Source organism: Panulirus ornatus, chromosome 50 (genome assembly GCF_036320965.1).
Source record: "Panulirus ornatus isolate Po-2019 chromosome 50, ASM3632096v1, whole genome shotgun sequence".
Classification (NCBI taxonomy): domain Eukaryota; kingdom Metazoa; phylum Arthropoda; class Malacostraca; order Decapoda; family Palinuridae; genus Panulirus; species Panulirus ornatus.
This window is the reverse complement of record NC_092273.1, coordinates 25898790-25921943: the sequence shown is the minus strand read 5'-3', so window position 1 is coordinate 25921943 and position 23154 is coordinate 25898790. Positions and strand designations below refer to the sequence as shown.

General features: G+C 41.1%; 1 protein-coding gene across 1 annotated transcript in view; it reads left to right on the top strand.

The window, feature by feature from the left end:
• The window catches only part of SLO2 (slowpoke 2), a 1142188-nt gene that overhangs the window by 634325 nt on the left and 484709 nt on the right, over nucleotides 1-23154 (top strand). The window contains 1 exon segment of the mRNA XM_071691568.1: nucleotides 21044-21190. Coding sequence (XP_071547669.1) covers nucleotides 21044-21190 — 147 coding nt within the window.

Genomic DNA, 23154 nt, shown 5'->3' with positions numbered 1-23154 from the left:
TGGAAATGAGATGTTTGAGGACAATGTGTTGTGTGAGGTGGTTTGATCGAGTGAGTAACGTAAGGGTAAGAGAGATGTGTGGAAATAAAAAGAGCGTGGTTGAGAGAGCAGAAGAGGGTGTTTTGAAGTGGTTTGGGCACATGGAGAGAATGAGTGAGGAAAGATTGACCAAGAGGATATATGTGTCGGAGGTGGAGGGAACGAGGAGAAGAGGGAGACCAAATTGGAGGTGGAAAGATGGAGTGAAAAATATTTTGTGTGATCGGGGCCTGAACATGCAGGAGGGTGAAAGGAGGGCAAGGAATAGAGTGAATTGGAGCGATGTGGTGTACCGGGGTTGACGTGCTGTCAGTGGATTGAATCAAGGCATGTGAAGCGTCTGGGGTAAACCATGGAAAGCTGTGTAAGTATGTATATTTGCGTGTGTGGACGTATGTATATGCATGTGTGTGTGTGTGTGTGTGTGTGGGGGGGGGGGGGGGGGGGTTGGGCCATTTCTGTCGTCTGTTTCCTTGCGCTACCTCGCAAACGCGGGAGACAGCGACAAAGTATAAAAAAAAAAAAACCATATTTGACATGTATATAGTGAATGGATTAAGGAGATACTTGTCCCATATTTGACATGTATATAGTGAATGGATTAAAGAGATACTTTTCCCATATTTGACATGTATATAGTGAATGGGTTAAGGAGATGCTTGTCCCATGATTCTTCTTCCAGATGTTCTGACATGAATGCTGATTCTTGTTTCTGATAGGCATTATGATGGCTGTCCAATGTCTAACAAAGGATCTTGCAGTCTCATTTTCTTTAAGATATAACCAAAAAGCTTCTGCATCTGGCTACTCATAAGACCCTGTTCCTTTGTTAGTGATAGATGTGAAATGGGTAAGAGGCTTTCAAGTGGATTCCTTCTTTAGGATTAGCACCTCCAGCAGACCTTTTTTCCACCACAGCCATTGCATTTCTCCTATTATATGTTTCTCCATAATTTAGATGCTGGAAGCGTGTGCCCTTTCTCTGGAGGGGAGGATTTCCAGCCACCTGCTCTCTCCCATCTTAGATGCCTTCTACAACACAAGGAATACATGGGAGGTGTTCTTTCTTCCCTATCCCCAGGGCTGATATATGTATATTTTTTTTGTATACATATTCACCATTTCCCATGTTAGTGAGGCAGTGTTAAGAACAGAGGACTGAGCCACAGAGGGAAAATGCTCACTTGGCCCCCTTCTCTGGGCCTTTTTTTGGAAAAGTAAAAACTGGAGGGGAGGATTTCCAGCCCCCCACTCCCTCCCCTTTTACTTGCCTTTTATGACATGCAGGGAATATGTGGGATGCATTCTTTCTCCCAGGTGTGGGAGGTAAGTTGCTAGAAGCAGTGAAAAGTTATTACCAAGGATGCAAGGCTTGTTTACTAGTAGGGAAAGAGGAAAGTGATTGGTTCCCAGTGAATGTCAGTTTGTGGCAGGGGTGCGTGATGTCTCCATGGTTGTTTAATTTGTTTATGGATGGGGTGGTTAGGGAGGTGAATGCAAGAGTTTTGGAGAGACGGGTAAATATGCAGTCTGTTGTGGTCATATGAGAGGGCTTGGAAAGCGAGTCAGTTGTTTTCTGATGATACAGCACTGGTGGCTGATTCAGGTGAGAAACTGCAGTTATGGGCAGATTTTGTTTTTCTCATGCTAGTTATATGAAAGTACATGGCAAGTAGCACTATTACATCTTGAGGGTGCCCTTCAAGAGTCCCTTTTTCTTGGGCTTTGATACTAATTTGGCAGATTTTTCCCCCATTCAGCCTAAGTGGAAACCTTCCAAAGTCATAAACTGTCTTTCTGGCAATGTAGCTTCTCTTTTTTCTTTATTAAACCCTTTTTCTCATAGCTTTTGCCTCTGGAAGTAAAGTTGGTAAATGGAGAGTCAATGAATTTCACACTATTTCCAGGCACAAAAATTTTCTTATCCTGTAACTTCTTTCGAACCATAAAAGGAATTGTTAGGTTCTCATTTGTTAATCTTTGAACTACTCTTGACCAGTATGATTGAGAGCATCTTGTCTTATGCTTGGTCAAAACTCTTTTTAGACATCTTGGAAAATGCCTGTAATTTCTGTAGTAATTACAGAGGGAGTCAATTAGTGCTTCCTGAATAACTGTTAAGCCTTTAGTTGAGAAATATCTCAGCTCATCATGGATCAAGCAACTTGTCTTACTGGATTATCTTGGTTCTCTCACTTGAACACATGATGTGAAGAACGTTTTCACTACTTAGGCCTTCCTTAGATAATTTTCATCAGAGAAAATCAAGAAAAGGGGCTCTTGGTACTTTTCTTTATTTTGTCAGTAAATTAGTTTAGATGTGTTGGCTATCCTGGTTGCCTCTAGGGATCACTCTTCTAAGTCAGATTCCAGTATTCTTTCAAGGCATCTATGAACATATCTTATAGTTTTGCTCCCAAAGTCATTTGAAAAGTTTTTTCAAGCCTTCCTCAATGTTGGTATGCTCTAGATTACTGGTAATAGACCACAGAGGAGAGAAATGTCCAGTTTAGAGATTGAAAGCATTTTTTCCTCTTATTTTCCTGCCCAGCCTTTTCCTCCTTTTTTTCCGGAAAACCTTTTCTTGGAACCTTTCTGTGGCAATTGTAGGTTGTCACCTGGACTTGTGGATTAAGTGAGGGTATGGTCTAGCAAATATGGAAGTGAAATGACACCAACCTGGCAACAGGTGCTGTTTGGCTGAAGTGTGTCCAAACCATTTGAAAAATTATCCCTAGCAATTCATGAATTGATTCAGGAAGGGTGAGTGAAGAAAACTTTTGTCATTAATATGGGAGTTGATATGAGCCAGACCTCGATATTCCTCAAGAAATGTCTTGATTGATCATGGACACCACCTTGGAGAGAAAAGGTTTTTCAATCTTCAAAACCCTCATCTTATGTAAAAAGCTCCTAGTAGTGCTTGAAATTGATTCCTTTTTACGGTATGTTCAGTATTAATATTAAATTGCTTTTTGTTTTTCTTACTTAGATCATTTAAATTCCAGTCATACAGGATTCAGGTGTTTACAGGTAGATGTTGATTTATTACTTGTAAGTACTCTTCCCTCTTGGCAAAATCAAAAGTGATACAACTACCATAGCCAAGGAATGAAGAAATGTTTTGAATCTGGTATTTTATCTAAGCAAATAGAACTATATAACTAAAACACTTTGCATAGAGATGCTTGTGAGATGGGCCTTCCAAATAGTGATTTCTTCATTCCCCAACCTGTCAAGTCACAAGTGAACTATCAGGGCACATGAACAGAATGCTGTCAAGCAAATATAGGACCGTAATAATTTTAACTTTCTAAAAGGGGAACAGAAGAAGGAGTCATGCTGGGAGTGTTCATCCTTCTCGAAGGCTCAGATTGGGGTGTCTAAATGTGTGTGGATGTAATCAAGATGAGAAAAAAGGAGAGATAGGGTAGTATGTTTGAGGAAAGGTACCTGGATGTTTTGGCTCTGAGTGAAACGAAGCTCAAGGGTAAAGGGGAAGAGTGGTTTAGGAATGTTTTGAGAGTAATACCAGGGGTTGTTGAGAGGACAAGAGATGGAAAGGAGTAGCACTGTTCCTGAAACAGGAGTTTTAGGAGTATGTGAATGAGTAGTAAGAAAGTAAACTCTAGAATGATATGGGTAAAACTGAAAGTGGATGGAGAGAGATGAGTGATTATTGGTGCCTATGCACCTGGGCATGAGAAGAAAGATCATGAGAGACAAGTGTTTGGGGAGCAGCTGAGTGAGTGTGTTAGCAGTTTTGATGCACGAGACCAGGTTATAGTGATGGGCAGTTTGAATGCAAAGGTGAGTAATATGGGAGTTGAGGAAATAATTGGTGTACATGGGGTGTTCAGTGTAGTAAATGGAAATGGTGAAGAGCTTGTAGATTTGTATGCTGAAAAAGGACTGGTGATTAGGAATACCTGGTTTAAAAAGAGAGATAAATGTAAGTAGGAGAGATGGTGAGAGAGCCTTAGTAGATTGTGTTAATTGATAGGCACATGAAAGAGAGACTTCTGGATGTTAATGTGGTGAGAGATGCAACTGGGGGGATGTCTGATCATTATCTTGTGGAGGCAAGGGTGAAGATTTGTAGAGGTTTTCAGAAAAGAAGAGAGAATGTTGGGGTGAAAAGAGTGGTGAGAGTAAGTGAGCTTGGAAAGGAGACTTGTGTGAGGAAGTACCATGAAAGACTGAGTGCAGATTGGAAAAAGGTGAGAGCATAGGATGTGAGGGAAGTGGGTGAGGATTGGGATGTATTTAGGGAAGCAGTGATGGCTTGCGCAAAAGATGCTTGTGGCATGAGAAGCATGGGAGATGGGCAGATTAGAAAGGGTAGTGAGTGGTGGGATGAGGAAGCAAGATTATTAGTGAAAGAGAAGAGAGAGGCATTTGGATGAGTTTTGTAGGGAAATAGTGCAAATGAGTGGGAGATGCATAAAAGAATGAGGCAGGAGGTCAAGAGAAAGGTGCAAGAGGTGAATAAGAGGGCAAATGAGAGTTGGGGTGAGAGAGTATCATTAGATTTTAGGGAGAATAAAAGGATGTTTTGGAAGGAGGTAAATAAAGTACATAAGACAAGAGAACAAATGGGAACATTGGTGAAGGGGGCAAGTGGGAGGTGATAACAAGTAGTGGTGATGTGAGAAGGAGATGGAGTGAGTATTTTGAAGGTTTGTTGAATGTGTCAGATTATCGATATAGTGACAGATATAGGGTGTTTTGGTCAAGGTGGCGTGTGAAGTGAGAGGGTCAGGGAGAATGATTTGGTAAACAGAGGAGGTAGTGAGAGCTTTGTGGAAGATGAAAGCCAACAAGGCTTGGATGGTATTTGCAGTGGAATTTATCAAAAAAGGGGGTGAGTGTGTTGTTGATTGGTTGGGGAGGATATTCATTGTATATATGGCTCATGGTGAAGTACCTGAGAATGGGTGGAATGCATGCATAGTGCCACTGTACAAAGGCAAATGGGATAAAGGCAAGTGTTCAAATTACTGAGGTATAAGTTTGTTGAGTATTCCTGGGAAATTATATGGGAGGGTATTAATTGAGAGTGTGAAGCCATGTACAAAGCATCAGATTGGGAAAGAGCAGTGTGGCTTCAGAATTGGTAGAATATGTGTGGATCAGGTGTTTGCTTTGAAGAATATATGTGAAAAATACTTAGAAAAACAAATGGATTCGTATGTAGCATTTATGGATCTGGAGAAGGCATGTGATAGAGTTGACAAAGATGCTCTCTGGAAAGAATTAAGAGTATATGGTGTGGGAGGCAAGTTGCTAGAAGCAGTGATAAGTTTTTAGCGATAATGTAAAGCATAATATGAGTAGGAAGAGAGGAAAGTGATTGGTTCTCAGTGAATGTCGGTTTGTGGCAGGGGTGCATGATGTCTCCGTGGTTGTTTAATTTGTTTATAGATGGGGTTGTTAGGGAGGTGAATGCAAGAGTTTTGGAAAGAGGGGCAAGTATGCAGTCTGTTGTGTTCTAGAGGGCTTGGGAAGTGAGTCATTTGTTCGCTGATGATACAGAGCTGGTGGCTGATTTGGGTGAGAAACTGCAGAAGCTGGTGACTGAGTTTGGTAAAGTGTGTGAAAGAAGAAAGCTGAGAGTAAATGTGAATAAGAGTAAGGTCATTAGGTACAGTAGGGTTAAGGGACAAGTCAACTGGAAGGTAAGTTTGAATGGAGAAAGACTGGAGGAAGTGAAGTGTTTTAGGTATCTGGGTGTGGTTTTGGCAGTGGATGGAACCATGGAAGCAGAAGTGAGTCACGGGGTATGGGAGGGGGTGAAAGTTCTTGGAGCATTGAAAAGTGTGTGGAAAGCAAAAATGGGTATGTTTGAAGGAATAGTGGTTCCAACAATGCTGTATAGTTGCGAGGCGTGGGCTATATTGTGCGGAGGAGGGTGGAGGTGTTAGAAATGAGTTGTTTGAGGACAGTATTTGGTGTGAAGTGGTTCGATTAAGTAATGAAAGGGTAAGAGAGATGTGTGGTAATAAAAAGCTTGAGAGAGAAGAAAAGGGTGTATTGAAATGGTTTGGTTACATGGAGAGAATGAGTGAGGAAAGATTGACAAAGAGGATATATGTGTCAGAGGTGGAGGGAATGAGGAGAAGTGGGAGACCAAATTGGAGTTGGAAGAATGGAGTGAAAAAGATTTTGAGCGATGAGGGCCTGAACACGCAGGAGGGTGAAAGGCGTGCAAGGAATAGAGTGAATTGGAACGATATGGTACACTGGGATCGACGTGCTGTCAATGGATTGAAAACCAGGGCATGTGAAGTGTCTGGGGTAAACTGTGGAAAGTTGTGTGAGGCCTGGATGTGGAAAGGGAACTGTGGTTTTGGTGCATTATACATGACAGCTAGAGACTGAGTGTGATCGAATATGGCCTTTGTTGTCTTTTCCTAGTGCTACCTCACGCACATACAGGGGGAGGGAGTTGTCATTTCATTTGTGGCAGGGTGGCGACGGGAATTAATAAAGGCAGCAAGTATGAATTATGTTCATGTGTATATATGTATATGTCTGTGTATGTATATGTATGTATACATTAAAATGTTTAGGTATGTGTATGTGCGTGTGTGGACATGTATGTATGTACATGTGTATGTGGGTGGGTTGGGCAATTCTTTCGTTTGTTTTCTTTGTGCTACCTTGCTAACGCGAGAGACAGCGACATAGTATAATAAATACATAAATAATTTTCATAGCGTAACCAGTCTAGTTGGCATTTATTCTCTTATGAGACTTTTGTCAATTTTTATGGCTTGACGACCCTTCTTACATAGCACATACATCTTCCAATACCTAACAACCTCCACTCCACTGCCAGTGAGTGGAAGGGCTCAGGTAGTTGAGTAATGACCCCTCAAATGACCCCCTAAAATTAAAGGTATCATCTTATGACTACACTTTCTTTTGTAACTGTTGCCTACAAGTGGGAGGGCTCAGTTGGTAGTGTATTGGCCCCCTCCCAATACTTCATATGCCTCAAGGAATATCCCATCCCTTACCCTTGGAGCAATCCATTTAGGTAGTAGGCTGTTAACAGCAGCTGAGTGTTTCAGTAGTTCCTGGAACTGTCTTACACTCTCCATGTAAGAATTATTGGTCTTACTTTCTGTCTCATTGAAAAGGGACTACTGGGCTAGTCCTGCCATCTTACAAGCACCATACACCTACTCAAATCTCACCTGTTTTCTTCACATAAGTTTCCTTTCCATCTCCTGCCTGCACAATTGTTTTAGATATAATTATGACAGAATCCAACAAACCTATGGCCCCCTAGTCTCCAGCATCATAGGGTGCCAAGAATTTCCTGGTTTCCACCTCACGTTACTTTCAATGAGAGGGAAGCCTCAGACATTAGGAGTACCAGTCCTTCCACAACCTTTCCCACAATGATATACCTACCCTTTTTATATTCACTATATCAACATTCATGGTCACTTTAGTAACCTCTTTTCTATTGAATGCCATCTTTCTAGTTCGTTTCCTAATATTGTAATTTTTTTTTTTTTTTTTTTTATACTTTGTCGCTGTCTCCCGCGTTTGCGAGGTAGCGCAAGGAAACAGACGAAAGAAATGGCCCAACCCCCCCCCCCATACACATGTACATACACACGTCCAGACACGCAAATATACATACCTACACAGCTTTCCATGGTTTACCCCAGACGCTTCACATGCCTTGCTTCAATCCACTGACAGCACGTCAACCCCTGTATACCACATGACTCCAATTCACTCTATTTCTTGCCCTCCTTTCACCCTCCTGCATGTTCAGGCCCCGATCACACAAAATCTTTTTCACTCCATCTTTCCACCTCCAATTTGGTCTCCCTCTTCTCCTCGTTCCCTCCACCTCCGACACATATATCCTCTTGGTCAATCTCTCCTCACTCATTCTCTCCATGTGCCCAAACCATTTCAAAACACCCTCTTCTGCTCTCTCGACCACGCTCTTTTTATTTCCACACATCTCTCTTACCCTTACGTTACTTACTCGATCAAACCACCTCACACCACACATTGTCCTCAAACATCTCATTTCCAGCACATCCATCCTCCTGCGCACATCTCTATCCATAGCCCACGCCTCGCAACCATACAGCATTGTTGGAACCACTATTCCCTCAAACATACCCATTTTTGCTTTCCGAGATAATGTTCTCGACTTCCACACATTTTTCAAGGCTCCCAAAATTTTCGCCCCCTCCCCCACCCTATGATCCACTTCCGCTTCCATGGTTCCATCCGCTGACAGATCCACTCCCAGATATCTAAAACACTTCACTTCCTCCAGTTTTTCTCCATTCAAACTCACCTCCCAATTGACTTGACCCTCACCCCTACTGTACCTAATAACCTTGCTCTTATTCACATTTACTCTCAACTTTCTTCTTCCACACACTTTACCAAACTCAGTCACCAGCTTCTGCAGTTTCTCACATGAATCAGCCACCAGCGCTGTATCATCAGCGAACAACAATTGACTCACTTCCCAAGCTCTCTCATCCCCAACAGACTTCATACTTGCCCCTCTTTCCAGGACTCTTGCATTTACCTCCTTTACAACCCCATCCATAAACAAATTAAACAACCATGGAGACATCACACACCCCTGCCGCAAACCTACATTCACTGAGAACCAATCACTTTCCTCTCTTCCTACACGTACACATGCCTTACATCCTCGATAAAAACTTTTCACTGCTTCTAACAACTTGCCTCCCACACCATATATTCTTAATACCTTCCACAGAGCATCTCTATCAACTCTATCATATGCCTTCTCCAGATCCATAAATGCTACATACAAATCCATTTGCTTTTCTAAGTATTTCTCACATACATTCTTCAAAGCAAACACCTGATCCACACATCCTCTACCACTTCTGAAACCGCACTGCTCTTCCCCAATCTGATGCTCTGTACATGCCTTCACCCTCTCAATCAATACCCTCCCATATAATTTACCAGGAATACTCAACAAACTTATACCTCTGTAATTTGAGCACTCACTCTTATCCCCTTTGCCTTTGTACAATGGCACTATGCACGCATTCCGCCAATCCTCAGGCACCTCACCATGAGTCATACATACATTAAATAACCTTACCAACCAGTCAACAATACAGTCACCCCCTTTCTTAATAAATTCCACTGCAATACCATCCAAACCTGCTGCCTTGCCGGCTTTCATCTTCCGCAAAGCTTTTACTACCTCTTCTCTGTTTACCAAATCATTTTCCCTAACCCTCTCACTTTGCACACCACCTCGACCAAAACACCCTATATCTGCCACTCTGTCATCAGACACATTCAACAAACCTTCAAAATACTCATTCCATCTCCTTCTCACATCACCGCTACTTGTTATCACCTCCCCATTTACGCCCTTCACTGAAGTTCCCATTTGCTCCCTTGTCTTACGCACCCTATTTACCTCCTTCCAGAACATCTTTTTATTCTCCCTAAAATTTACTGATAGTCTCTCACCCCAACTCTCATTTGCCCTTTTTTTCACCTCTTGCACCTTTCTCTTGACCTCCTGTCTCTTTCTTTTATACTTCTCCCACTCAATTGCATTTTTTCCCTGCAAAAATCGTCCAAATGCCTCTCTCTTCTCTTTCACTAATACTCTTACTTCTTCATCCCACCACTCACTACCCTTTCTAAACAGCCCACCTCCCACTCTTCTCATGCCACAAGCATCTTTTGCGCAATCCATCACTGATTCCCTAAATACATCCCATTCCTCCCCGACTCCCCTTACTTCCATTGTTCTCACCTTTTTCCATTCTGTACACAGTCTCTCCTGGTACTTCCCCACACAGGTCTCCTTCCCAAGCTCACTTACTCTCACCACCTTCTTCACCCCAACATTCACTCCTCTTTTCTGAAAACCCATACTAATCTTCACCTTAGCCTCCACAAGATAATGATCAGACATCCCTCCAGTTGCACCTCTCAGCACATTAACATCCAAAAGTCTCTCTTTCGCACGCCTGTCAATTAACACGTAATCCAATAACGAATATTGTAATATTGTAATTGTCCAGTGATATTCTTACCAGCCCCATTTCATATCCTACTATAATCGTCACTCACGATTCTGATTCAAAGGCGATGTGTGCGCTTATTCCAACATCTACACACCTGTTGCTTGCCTCGAGGACCTTAAGTCCCCCAAACATTGATGTGTACTTGCTCAAGATTCATCTCTCAACAACCACACTTTTCCTTTATTTTGCTTACTGCTTTCGTAATTCTACACATTTTTATATTTTCCTTCAACTATCAAAACTTCTGCCATAAGACTGTGGCATCCTCCTGCCCACAAGACAAATTACACACTTAGGAGAATTCAACCTTGCATTCTTCCCATATGGATGGAGAGGGCCTGAAGCTTTCATGGTCTCCATTCTCAATGACCTAGAGCAAACTATTTTCCATACTACCCATATTTCAGATTGTGTTGACTCATCACTTAATATTCTGGATCTGTTTTTCACCTCAAATCATGTAACTACATAATCTTGACCCTTCATGGGTCATCAGACCGTACTCTGATAACAAATGCATCTATTTTCATAGCAAGTCCCCCTCTTGCACAGCCCCTACTAAATGTAAATATTGACACTTCAACAAAGCTGACTGGATTGATTTAGGAAAATCCTTTTCTGATTTTCTTTGGTAAAATTACTATCTTTTATGTGGTGATGCATCCATCTGCCAGAAGTATAGCAGGGGTTATTATTGCAGGAATAAAAGCATTTGTGTCCTCTTCCTTCAAGACAATCCCTTCTTCCAGTCCATGGTGGAGTCATTCTGCAGACGGGCTTGCCACTAGTCACCATATCTCGCCACCACACCATCTCTGCACCCCTTTTCCCTAATTTTGCTTTCATTTCTTATCACTTCATCCATATACTTATTAAAAAACCACAGACCACACAGCCCTGCTTTACACCTACATGTATCCCAAAACTTTTGCTCGACTCTCCATCCACTCTTACACTCGCAGTTGCTCCTCTATAGAAGGCTTTCACACCACCCATCTGTTGTCCCCCTATACCATATATCCTTCACACATCCCATAAAACATTCCACTTGACTCTGTCATATGGTTTCTCCAGATCAATAAAAGTTACATAAAACATTGTTCTTACCTTTCACTGAATACTTTTCTGTGGTCATCTTTACTACAAAAATTTGATCCACGCAACCCATACCTTTCCTAAAACCTCCTTGCCCTTCACTTATTCTGCATTCAATCACTTTCATCACTCTGTTAATTGATATTCTTGAATACACTTTTTCTGGTATACTAAACAGACTTATTCCCCTATAATTGCTACATACATCCTTAGCAACTTTTCCTTTGAATATAGGAACATTGATAGCTTTCACCCAATCCTCAGAGACAACCTTTTGTTTCCATATCTAAGTACATATAAGATGCAACCACTCTATCACACTTTCTTGTCCATACTTCAGCATTTCAGTTATAATCCCATCCACTTCATGTAGCTTTTCTACTTTCAGCTTCATTATTGCCATTCTTACCTCCCGCTTTGCTCTAGGCTCTTGCACTTACATCCTGCTCCTTCCATCCTCCATAACCATGCATGCAACAACTACTGCCTCCCCTTCTCCCACATTCATCAGTTCTTCAAAATACTCTTTCCATCTTCCTTTCACTTCTTCCTTTTGATTCAGCAACTACCCTTTTTACTTATCACATTAACATTCCACTCTTACATCCACTTCTTTGCTTTTTCACCTCCTTCCAGTATAGTTTCTTATTATCCCAAAACTTTTCACTCTACTTTCCTCCAAACATCTTCATCTACTATTTCTTTGCTTTCTTCTATCAGCTTAACATTCCACTCACATATTTTGTATTTTTCCTTCCTTTGCTGAACTTCCTCCAGTACATTCCTATTGAGCAATCTACCACATGGCTTTTTCTTCTCTTCCACAGCATTTCTGATGTCCTCTGTCCACCATATATTGCCCTTTTTATTCCTATGTCTCACAACCTTATATCCAACTACTAATTCTACAACCTTTAGTAGTATTTCTCTAACCTTTATGAACACCTCATTCATACATGATTGCATCCCTATTTCACTGCATTTCCATCTAAGCTTTAAGTTACCTTCCTTTCATACTCCTCCCTGCATTTTTTCTGATTCATGTTTTCACTTGCCAACACTATTACCTCTGCATTTTTCCTTGCACCATACCTCCACTTCTTCCTGATCCTCATCCCCACAAGGACTGAAATGGCCAGTCTCCAAAGAATCCTCTCATGCCTCAAGCATCTAGCACTGCCTTTCTTAATCTTTCATTCACTGCCACTTAGTCAGTTAAAGGCTTTTGTATTTCTCTTTCATCATTCCTTATGTATATCTGTGGATCATCTTGTGCTGAAAAAAAGGTGTTTGCAAAGAATAAACCCCTTTTAGCACGAATACCCACAAGATAACTCATTTACTCCATACATTCCCCATTTACTAACTATCTCACCAATTTCATCTAATCCCACTTTTACATTCATATCACTCAATACAACCACATTTTTCTCTCAAAACCATTTCTAAAGTCATTCAAATTTTTACAGAAAAGCTTCATTTCATCCTTACCTCGTACAGTCTTCATATTCACAGGCACATATACACATACCAATGCACACTTCACAATCTCAGTCTTTCCTTTCACCCAAACTATTCTTGACCCATTCCATCCATGCTCTGTAACACCATCCCAAACTCTTGGTGATAGCAGAATTCCATATCCTTCTCTTCCCAATAATTTTTACTCATTCCTTTCCATACCACACCTCCTTCCATGCCCTCCCATAACTTGCATTCATCATTTCCATTTTCACTTCACAGACCCACCCCAGGGATATAGGTTTCCCTAATCCCTAGCACATCCATGCCAAAACTTTTAAACTTCTTTACAAGCTCCCTCCTTTTACTCTAACCAGTCATCCCATTCACATTCAGTCCCATTGCGCTCAGTTGCTTATCTCTTTTAATCCTTGGTATACTGGTAGACTCCAGTTCTGCTTCTTAGTCTTTTGAGCCTCACCCTTGACAGGTCATTGGTGCAATGTTTCCAGAGGCAGTGAGGCTCCAAAATTGTCAAAAACTATAAAACGATAGCACATTTTTATATTCCAAATTAAGGCCTGGTCGTGATGTGGACTTTTATCCGTATGTGGAGCCTCCAGCATAAAACAAAAAGTAAGAAGGAAGTAGAGCATGAAGATGCCCCACATTAAGAAGTGTATGCATTGGATATTATTCAGCTTGAGTGTGCCAAATTTCATGAGTTTCAACATTGTTTGGGAGTGGAAGCTTCCCTGGTCCAAAATGGAATGGAGGAGCGTTGCCAGCTTCAGTGAATTAATACCTTTAAATTATCTTATTTCATCTCTTTTAGGATATACAGTTTATAAGAGAGTGAGAGGATTTCATTGTGAAGTGAACAAGTGTAATAAATTACTTTATAAAAGGTCAGTTTTAACTTGCTAAAGGGAAGGAAAATTTTAAATTCACCCTGCAAGATAACAATAAATTGTCAGCCAGAGATCTAAATTCTCTGCATACTTCTAAGTTAGTGTGCTGTATTAAGCTTTATTACTGTTACTGGTGTTTTTCTTTGGGTAATTTGAGATCTCTTTTACTGCCTGATCTAGGAAAGGCTGGTATGAACCCAATTACAGGAATTTACGAAGATAAGAGGAGACTTGTAATGAAAACACCAGAGCAAGTAATTAGGGATGTTAAGGGAATTTGTGGAGGAGCAAACCAGAGAGGAACACAACTGGAGCGATAGTTATTAAAACTGAGCATTTCGCGGATCATGAAGGGAACCATGATATTAAAGAGGAATTAAGAAATAAAGGAACTACAGTGATTAAGAAATCTGAGAAATGTTGTTTTTTGTATGAACAGAAATACAGTGTATTGTAGGAGCTGCAAAACTAGAGGAAAGAGGGTGAAGCCATTAAAAAGCAAATAAGGTCTAAGGGGTCTTTTCTGGAAGTACTAGGGCCTGTTCAGTCAGAGGTAAGGACTAAAACACATACAGAACCAGTTGATGACATTATTGGGCAGGGATTTGCTGGAACATTATTAGCAGTGTGGTTTCAGAAGTGGTAGAGGATGTGTGGATCAGGTGTTTGCTTTGAAGAATGTATGTGAGAAATACTTAGAAAAGCAAATGGATTTGTATGTAGCATTTATGGATCTGGAGAAGGCATAGATAGAGTTAATAGAGATGCTCTGTGGAAGGTATTAAGAATATATGGTGTGGGAGGCAAGTTGTTAGAAGCAGTGAAAAGTTTTTATCGAAGATGTAAGGCATGTGTACAAGTAGGAAGAGAGGAAAGTGATTGGTTCTTAGTGAAGGTTGGTTTGTGGCAGGGGTGTGTGATGTCTCCATGGTTAAATATTTGTTTATGGATGGGGTTGTTAGGGAGGTGAATGCCAGAGTTTTGGAAAGAGGGGCAAGTATGCAGTCTGTTGTGGATGAGAGAGCTTGGGAAGTGAGTCGGTTGTCATTCGCTGATGATACAGTGCTGGTGGCCGATTTGAGTGAGAAACTGCAGAAGCTGGTGACTGAGTTTGGTAAAGTGTGTGAAAGAAGAAAGCTGAGAGTAAATGTGAATAAGAGCAAGGTTATTAGGTACAGTAGGGTTGAGGGACAAGTCATTTGGGAGGTAAGTTTGAATGGAGAAAAACTGGAGGAAGTGAAGTGTTTTAGATATCTGGGAGTGGATTTGGCAGCAGATGGAACCATGGAAGCAGAAGTGAATCATAGGGTGGGGGAGGGGGTGAAAGTTCTGGGAGTGTAGAAAAATGTGTGGAAGTCAAGAACATTATCTTGGAAACCAAAAATGGGTCTGTTTGAAGGAATAGTGATTCCAACAATGTTATATGGTTGCAAAGCGTGGGCTATAGATAGAGTTGTGCAGAGAAGGGTGGATGTGTTGGAAATGAGATGTTTGAGGACAATATGTGGTGTGAGGTGGTTTGATCGAGTAAGTAATGAAAGGGTAAGAGAGATGTGTGGTAATAAAGAGTGTGGTTGAGAGAGCAGAAGAGGGTGTTTTGAAATGGTTTGCTCACATGGAGAGAATGAGTGAGGAAAGATTAACAAAAAGGATATATGTTACAGTTGGAGGGAACGAGAAGTGGTAGACCAAATTGGAGGTGGAAAGAAGGAGTGAAAAAGATTTTGAATGATCTGGGCCTGAACATGCAGGAGGGTGAAAGGTGTGCAAGGAATAGAGTGAATTGGAACGATGTGGTATACTGGGGTCGATGTGCTTTCAGTGGATTGAACCAGGGCATGTGAAGCGTCTGGGGCAAACCATGGAAAGTTTTGTGGGGCCTGGATGTGGAAAGGGGCTGTGGTTTCGGTGCTTTATACATGACAGCTAGAGACTGAGTGTGAACGAATGTGGCCTTTGTTGTCTTTTCCTAGCACTACCTCGCGCACATGCAGGGGAAGGGGGCTGTCATTTCGTGTGTGGCGGGGTGGGGACGGGAATGAATAAGAGCAGACAGTATGAATTATGTACATGTGTATATATGTATATGTCAGTGTGTGTATATATATATGTATACGTTGACGTGTATAGGTATGTATATGTGCGTATGTCGACATGTATGTGTATACATGTGTATGTGGGTGGGTTGGGCCATTCTTTCGTCTGTTTCCTTGTGCGAAAGCGGGAGACAGCAACAAAGTATAATGAAAAAAAATAGAGGAATGGACAAAAGCACAAACAGAATCAACTGAATAAAAAGGCCTTGGAATTGCAGAATATTGACTGATGTACATTTAGAGAAAAAGACACAAACACTCGGGAGCAATTTTGTTAGATCAACAGATGCAGAGCATGAAAAGTGATGGAGAGGAATATAGACACCCTATGACTCACTTCCATTGTTCCATTTGCTACTAAGTCCACTCCCAGATATCTAAAGCACTTCACTTCCTCCAATTTTTGGTGGTGTGCGAAGTGAGAGGGTCAGGGAGAATGTTTGGTAAACAGAGAAGAGGTAGTGAAAGCTTTGCAGAAGATGAAAGCCGGCAAGACAGCGGGTTTGGATGGTATTGCAGTGGAATTTATTAAAAAAGGGGGTGACTGTGTTGTTGACTGGTTGGTAAGGATATTCAATGTATGTATGCGCATGAAGTACCTGATGATTGGCGGAATACGCACATAGTGCCATTGTACAAAGGTAAAGGGGATAAAGGTGAGTTTTCAGATTACAAAGGTCTAAGTTTGTTGAGTATTCCTGGGATATTATATGGAAGGGTATTAATTGAGAGGGTGAAGGCATGTACAGAGCATTAGATTGGGGAAGAGCAGTGTAGTTTCAGAAGTGGTAGAGGATGTGTGGATCAAGTATTTGCTTTGAAGAATGTATGTGAGAAATACTTAGATAAGCAAATGGATTTGTATGTAGCATTTATAGATCTGGAGAAGGCATATGATAGAGTTGATAGAGATGCTCTGTGGAAGGTATGAAGAGTATATGGTGTAGGAGGCAAGTTGCTAAAAGCAGTGGAAAGTTTTATCGAGGATGTAAGGCATGTGTACATGTAGGAAGAGAGGTAAGTGATTAGTTCCCAGTGAATTGTGTGGGCATGTATGTATTTTTTTGTTTATTTTGCTTTGTCGCTGTCTCCCACGTTTGCGAGGTAGCGCAAGGAAACAGACAAAAGAAATGGCCCAAACCACCCCCATACACATGTATATACACACACATCCACACACGCAAATATACATACCTATACATCTCAATGTACATATATATATATACACAGACACATACATATATACACATGCACACAATTCACACTGTCTGCCTTTATTCATTCCCATCGCCACCTCGCCACGCATGGAATACCATCCCCCTCCCCCCTCATGTGTGCGGGGTAGCGCTAGGAAAAGACAACAAAGGCCTCATTCGTTCACACTCAGTCTCTAGCTGTCATGTATAAAGCACCGAAACCACAGCTCCCTTTCCACATCCACGCCCCACACAGCTTCCATGGTTTACCTCAGACGCTTCACATGCCATGATTCAATCCACTGACAGCACGTCAATCCCAGTATACCACATCGATCCAATTCACTCTATTCCTTGCCCGCCTTTCACCCTCCTGCATGTTCAGGCCCCGATCACTCAAAATCTTTTTCACTCCATCTTTCCACCTCCAATTTGGTCTCCCACTTCTCCTCGTTCCCTCCACCTCCGACACATATATCCTCTTGGTCAATCTTTTCTCACTCATTCTCTCCATGTGCCCAAACCATTTCAAAACACCCTCATCTGCTCTCTCAACCATGCTCTTTTTATTTCCACACATCTCTCTTACCCTTACATTACTTACTCGATCAAACCACCTCACACCACACATTGTCCTCAAACATCTCATTTCCAGCACATCCACCCTCCTGTGCACCACTCTATCCATAGCCCACGCCTCGCAACCATACAACATTGTTGGAACCACTATTCCTTCAAACATACCCATTTTTGCTTTCCGAGATAATGTTCTGGACTTCCACACATTCTTCAAGGCTCCCAGGATTTTCGCCCCCTCCCCCACCCTATGATTCACTTCCGCTTCCATGGTTCCATCCACTGCCAGATCCACTCCCAGATATCTAAAACACTTTACTTTCTCCAGTTTTTCTCCCTTCAAACTTACCTCCCAATTGACTTGACCCTCAACCCTACTGTACCTAATAACCTTGCTCTTATTCACATTTACTCTTAACTTTCTTCTTTCACACACTTTAACTCAGTCACCAGCTTCTGCAGTTTCTCACATGAATCAGCCACCAGCGCTGTATCATCAGCAAACAACAACTGACTCACTTCCCAAGCTCTCTCATCCACAACAGACTTCATTTTTGCCCCTCTTTCCAAAACTCTTGCATTCACCTCCCTAACAACCCCATCCATAAACAAATTAAACAACCATGGAGACATCACACACCCCTGCCGCAAACCTACATTCACTGAGAACCAATCACTTTCCTCTCTTCCTACACGTACACATGCCTTACATCCTCGATAAAAACTTTTCACTGCATCTAACAACTTGCCACCCACACCATATATTCTTAATACTTTCCACAGAGCATCTCTATCAACTCTATCATATGCCTTCTCCAGATCCATAAATGCTACATACAAATCCATTTGCTTTTCTAAGTATTTCTCACATACATTCTTCAAAGCAAACACCTGATCCACACATCCTCTACCACTTCTGAAACCACACTGCTCTTCCCCAATCTGATGCTCTGTACATGCCTTCACCCTCTCAATCAATACCCTCCCATATAATTTACCAGGAATACTCAACAAACTTATACCTCTGTAATTTGAGCACTCACTCTTATCCCCTTTGTCTTTGTACAATGGCACTATGCACGCATTCCGCCAATCCTCAGGCACCTCACCATGAGTCATACATACATTAAATAACCTTACCAACCAGTCAACAATACAGTCACCCCCTTTTTTAATAAATTCCACTGCAATACCATCCAAACCTGCTGCCTTGCCGGCTTTCATCTTCTGCAAAGCTTTTACTACCTCTTCTCTGTTTACCAAATCATTTTCCCCAACCCTCTCACTTTGCACACCACCTCGACCAAGACACCCTATATCTGCCACTCTGTCATCAAACACATTCAACAAACCTTCAAAATACTCACTCCATCTCCTTATCACATCACCACTACTTGTTATCACCTCCCCATTAGCGCCCTTCACTGAAGTTCCCATTTGCTCCCTTGTCTTATGCACTTTATTTACCTCTTTCCAGAACATCTTTTTATTCTCCCTAAAATTTAATGATACTCTCTCACCCCAACTCTCATTTGCCCTCTTTTTCACCTCTTGCACTTTTCTCTTGACCTCCTGTCTCTTTCTTTTATACATCTTCCACTCAATTGCATTTTTTCCCTGCAAAAATTGTCCAAATGCCTCTCTCTTCTGTTTCACTAATAATCTTACTTCTTCAATCCACCACTCACTACCCTTTCTAATCAACCCACCTCCCACGCTTCTCATGCCACAAGCATCTTTTGCGCAATCCATCACTGATTCCCTAAATACATCCCATTCCTCCCCCACTCCCCTTACTTCCATTGTTCTCACCTTTTTCCATTCTGTACTCAGTCTCTCCTGGTACTTCCTCACACAAGTCTCCTTCCCAAGCTCACTTACTCTCACCACCCTCTTCACCCCAACATTCACTCTTCTTTTCTGAAAACCCATACAAATCTTCACCTCAGCCTCCACAAGATAATGATCAGACATCTCTCCAGTTGCACCTCTCAGCACATTTACATCCAAAAGTCTCTCTTTCACGCGCCTTTCAGCATGTAATCCAATAACGCTCTCTGGCCATCTCTCCTACGTACATACGTATACTTATGTATATCTCTCTTTTTAAACCAGGTATTCCCAATCACCAGTCCTTTTTCAGCACATAAATCTACAAGCTCTTCACCATTTCCATTTACAACACTGAACACCCCATGTATACCAATTATTCCCTCAACTGCCACATTACTCACCTTTGCATTCAAATCACCCATCGCTATAACCCGGTCGCGTGCATCAAAACCACTAACACACTCATTCAGCTGCTCCCAAAACACTTGCCTCTCATGATCTTTCTTCTCATGCCTAGGTGCATATGCACCAATAATCACCCATCTCTCTCCATCAACTTTCAGTTTTACCCATATACATATACATGTATATACATGTATATGTGGGTGAGTTGTGCTATTCTTTTGTCTGTTTCCTTGTGCTACCTTGCTGATGTGGGAGACAGCAACAGGGTATAATAAGATGAAATAGATAATATATACATATTTGCCATTTCCCTTGTTAGTGAGGTAGCATTGAGAATGGAGGACTGAACCTAAGAGGGAAAATCTTCGCATGGTCTCTTTCTCTGTTTCTCCTTTTGGAAAAGTAAAAACTGGAGGGGAGGATTTCCAGTACCCGGCTCCCTCCCCTTTTAGTTGCCTTCATGTATCAAGGATGAATCTTTCATGGAGCAACTTGGAGGATTATGACATACCAATTGGGCTCTTATGCTGGTGTAACATGGGATCGCGAGGAGTTATGTAGCTAGTGAAATAGGATGCACCACCACAGGATTAATGTAAGTTTAGATGTTGATGAGTAGGAGCAATTCCGATATTTTAATGCAGATAGAATTAAAAGAAGGTCACTGTTGGTGGTAAGATTGGTTTTCGACAAGATTAAGCACCCACAATTTTCTGTCTTATGTCAGTATTTGTGGTGCCTCCATTTGGAAGTTACAAACTCTGATTATCCTTAAATTTAAGAGGCCGTAAGGATTGCAGTGATGTAAATATGACTGCTGATATTTGAATGGTTAAAGTAGATGATTTAGCTGTTCCAGTCAACAGAGACTACTCAGTGTAAGTGTAAGGTACTGAAGAATTTTGCCTCATATATGAATAGAAATGTGGAAATAAGGTTGTGGAATTTTCCAAAGAATGGTCGGACATGGTAGTGGAAACAAGTTGCTAAGTGTGTGAAGTGAGAGAGGTTGTGATAAAATAAAAGTTCGTGTTACCACCAGCTTCCTTAATGTCCACCTCATCCTGCTGCCTTAAACCTATGTAAAGAATTTTGTGAAAATCTCTGGCTCTTCTTTAGAATCGTACAGTAATTAGAATGAAAGCTTTGTCTTATCTTTTCCCTAATGCTTTCCATCGCAGCATTGAATGCTCTATTGCTTATTATATTTGTTGCCAACAGCTACTGCGAATAACTTTTCCAGTCAGTTTAGTTTCCGTTGGTTGGCCCTTAAAGCTTCGTCTCATGTAATGTCACAAAGTGTTGTAGGTATAATGGTTGTGGTGCGTGGTCCTGAGCTACTGTTGCCTCTCTAGCCTCAGTGGACCTGCGGAAGGGCCATCCCAGACACAAGTTGGAACGAGAAGATACCACGAAGTCCAATAGTCCATCCCTCAGCGGGGGAAATTTCCTTGATGTCCCACGCTCAGACACCCTCATCAGTGTCTCTGAAAAGCGTCCAGGTGCGTCCACCACATTATTGATCATGCATTATTCATTATCACTAGTCTTAGACTTTCCTGTCTGTAGTATCTGATTTCAGAACTATCTCTTATTTAGTGTTTTACACTTATACCTGCTTTGTATTTTCTCTCTTAAATTGCCTAACTTCTTTGTTTTTTAATTGCATTCATCCCTGACTTAGATTCTTGCTGTAGTACTGCTCTGAATATTATTTGTGTCACATACCTGCAACAGCCAAAATTTGGTTACGTAATTGGATCAGTTTTTCTGACCTGGTCAGGAGCTCTCTATTCTTTTGTTGGTAGTGGATCTAATCTTGTTATTCCATATCATTTCCTTCATAAAGATATTTTTGATATTTTACTATATGTAAGAACACCTGAAATGTAATCTAAATGCACTCACCTTTGCATTCTTATTAAAGTTAAGCTCCTTTCAAAATATTTCAGTCAATGAAATAGTGGCACACACACTAAAAAGATAGAAATAAAAAAGAGAAAGAGAGAGGCCCCTGAGGGGTGTATGCATTAGATATTCAGTTTGAGTGAGAGATATTGTTTGGGAGCGGATGCTTCCCAGGTTCATAGCAAATGAAAGAGTGTTGCCAACTTGATTTACTAAATATCTTTCTTTCTCTTATTTGTGCTTAACACTATGAAGTGAACAAGTACAGTAAGTTTATGAATGTGTGGCTTGCTAAAGGGGAGTAAAAGTGTTCTTTTTAATGAAACACTGAAACATTAGGCAGGAACATTAGGTAGTTAGGAGGACACAATAGGTAGAATCAGTTGGTAGGAACATTTGGTAGGAGCCCCTTAAAACACTGTTAGAGTTGCCCTCTGCCAGTACCCTGTTCAGACTCTTTTGCCTTAGCCAACCCTGTGAGAGAGTTTCCAAAGTTCCTGGCGCGAGACATAGATAGGTTTAATGTAACCAAAAAGTGACACTTTGTCAGTTGAAGATACAAATTCTCCTCAGGGTAGCTAAGGTTACTGTTACAAGTTTTACTTCGGGAGGTGATTTAAGACCCCAAGTGCTTCCTGAACTAGAAATGTTTACTATGGACTTAGTCACAAGGATGTGCCAACTGATCGGTCAAAACCAGATCTGCAAAGAGAAGACTACACATGAAAGTGAAAGAGACTTGAAATAAAAACTCAAGAGAGCAAATGTTTCAGGATGTTATGGAAACTTGTGAAGGAGCTGGATCATAGGATAACACAACTTGAACAAGAGTCAAGAAAGCTGAGGAATTATTTCAATGATCAAGAAGTGAGTCATAAGACTAGAGGAACAGAAATGCACACTAGTGGAGGAGATTCAGGAGATAAAGATCAGTGGAAAGGAGATGAAGTCATTAAAAAGCAGATGAGGTCTGAAGTATCTTTTCAAGATGTACTAGAGACTGTGCAGGGGAAAGAAATAAAACTCATACAAAATCTATTGATAATATTGGTCAAGGAATTGTAGTAACATAACCAGTAGCCTTTCAGATAGAAGAAAGGACAAAATCACATACATGCAATGAAAACAATGAAGGAACAACAAGGATGGTACATGAAGCAGTGAAAACCACCTTTAAGGAATGCTGAAGTACTTATGATGGGAGATTTTAGTTATAAAGAGATAGACTTTGGGAATTTAGATTTTCATGGCCATAGGAAGTCGTAGAGACACAAGGTTTTAGTGTATATAGAAACATTATCTACATGTCACAGAGTAGACTAGGATGAGAGATTGATACACAGTCATCACTTGACCTTATCTTCACTCATACTAATTTGGATATTGAGAGTATGATATATACTACACCAGTTGGAAGAAGCAATCATATAATGCTTGGATTTGAATATGTGGTAAAAGAGGACATTAAGAGAGCAGAGGTGAAACAGAAAATAAAGAGATATAAATGTAGAAACTACATGAACCTCAATAATGTCTATGATAAAGTAGATTAGGAAAT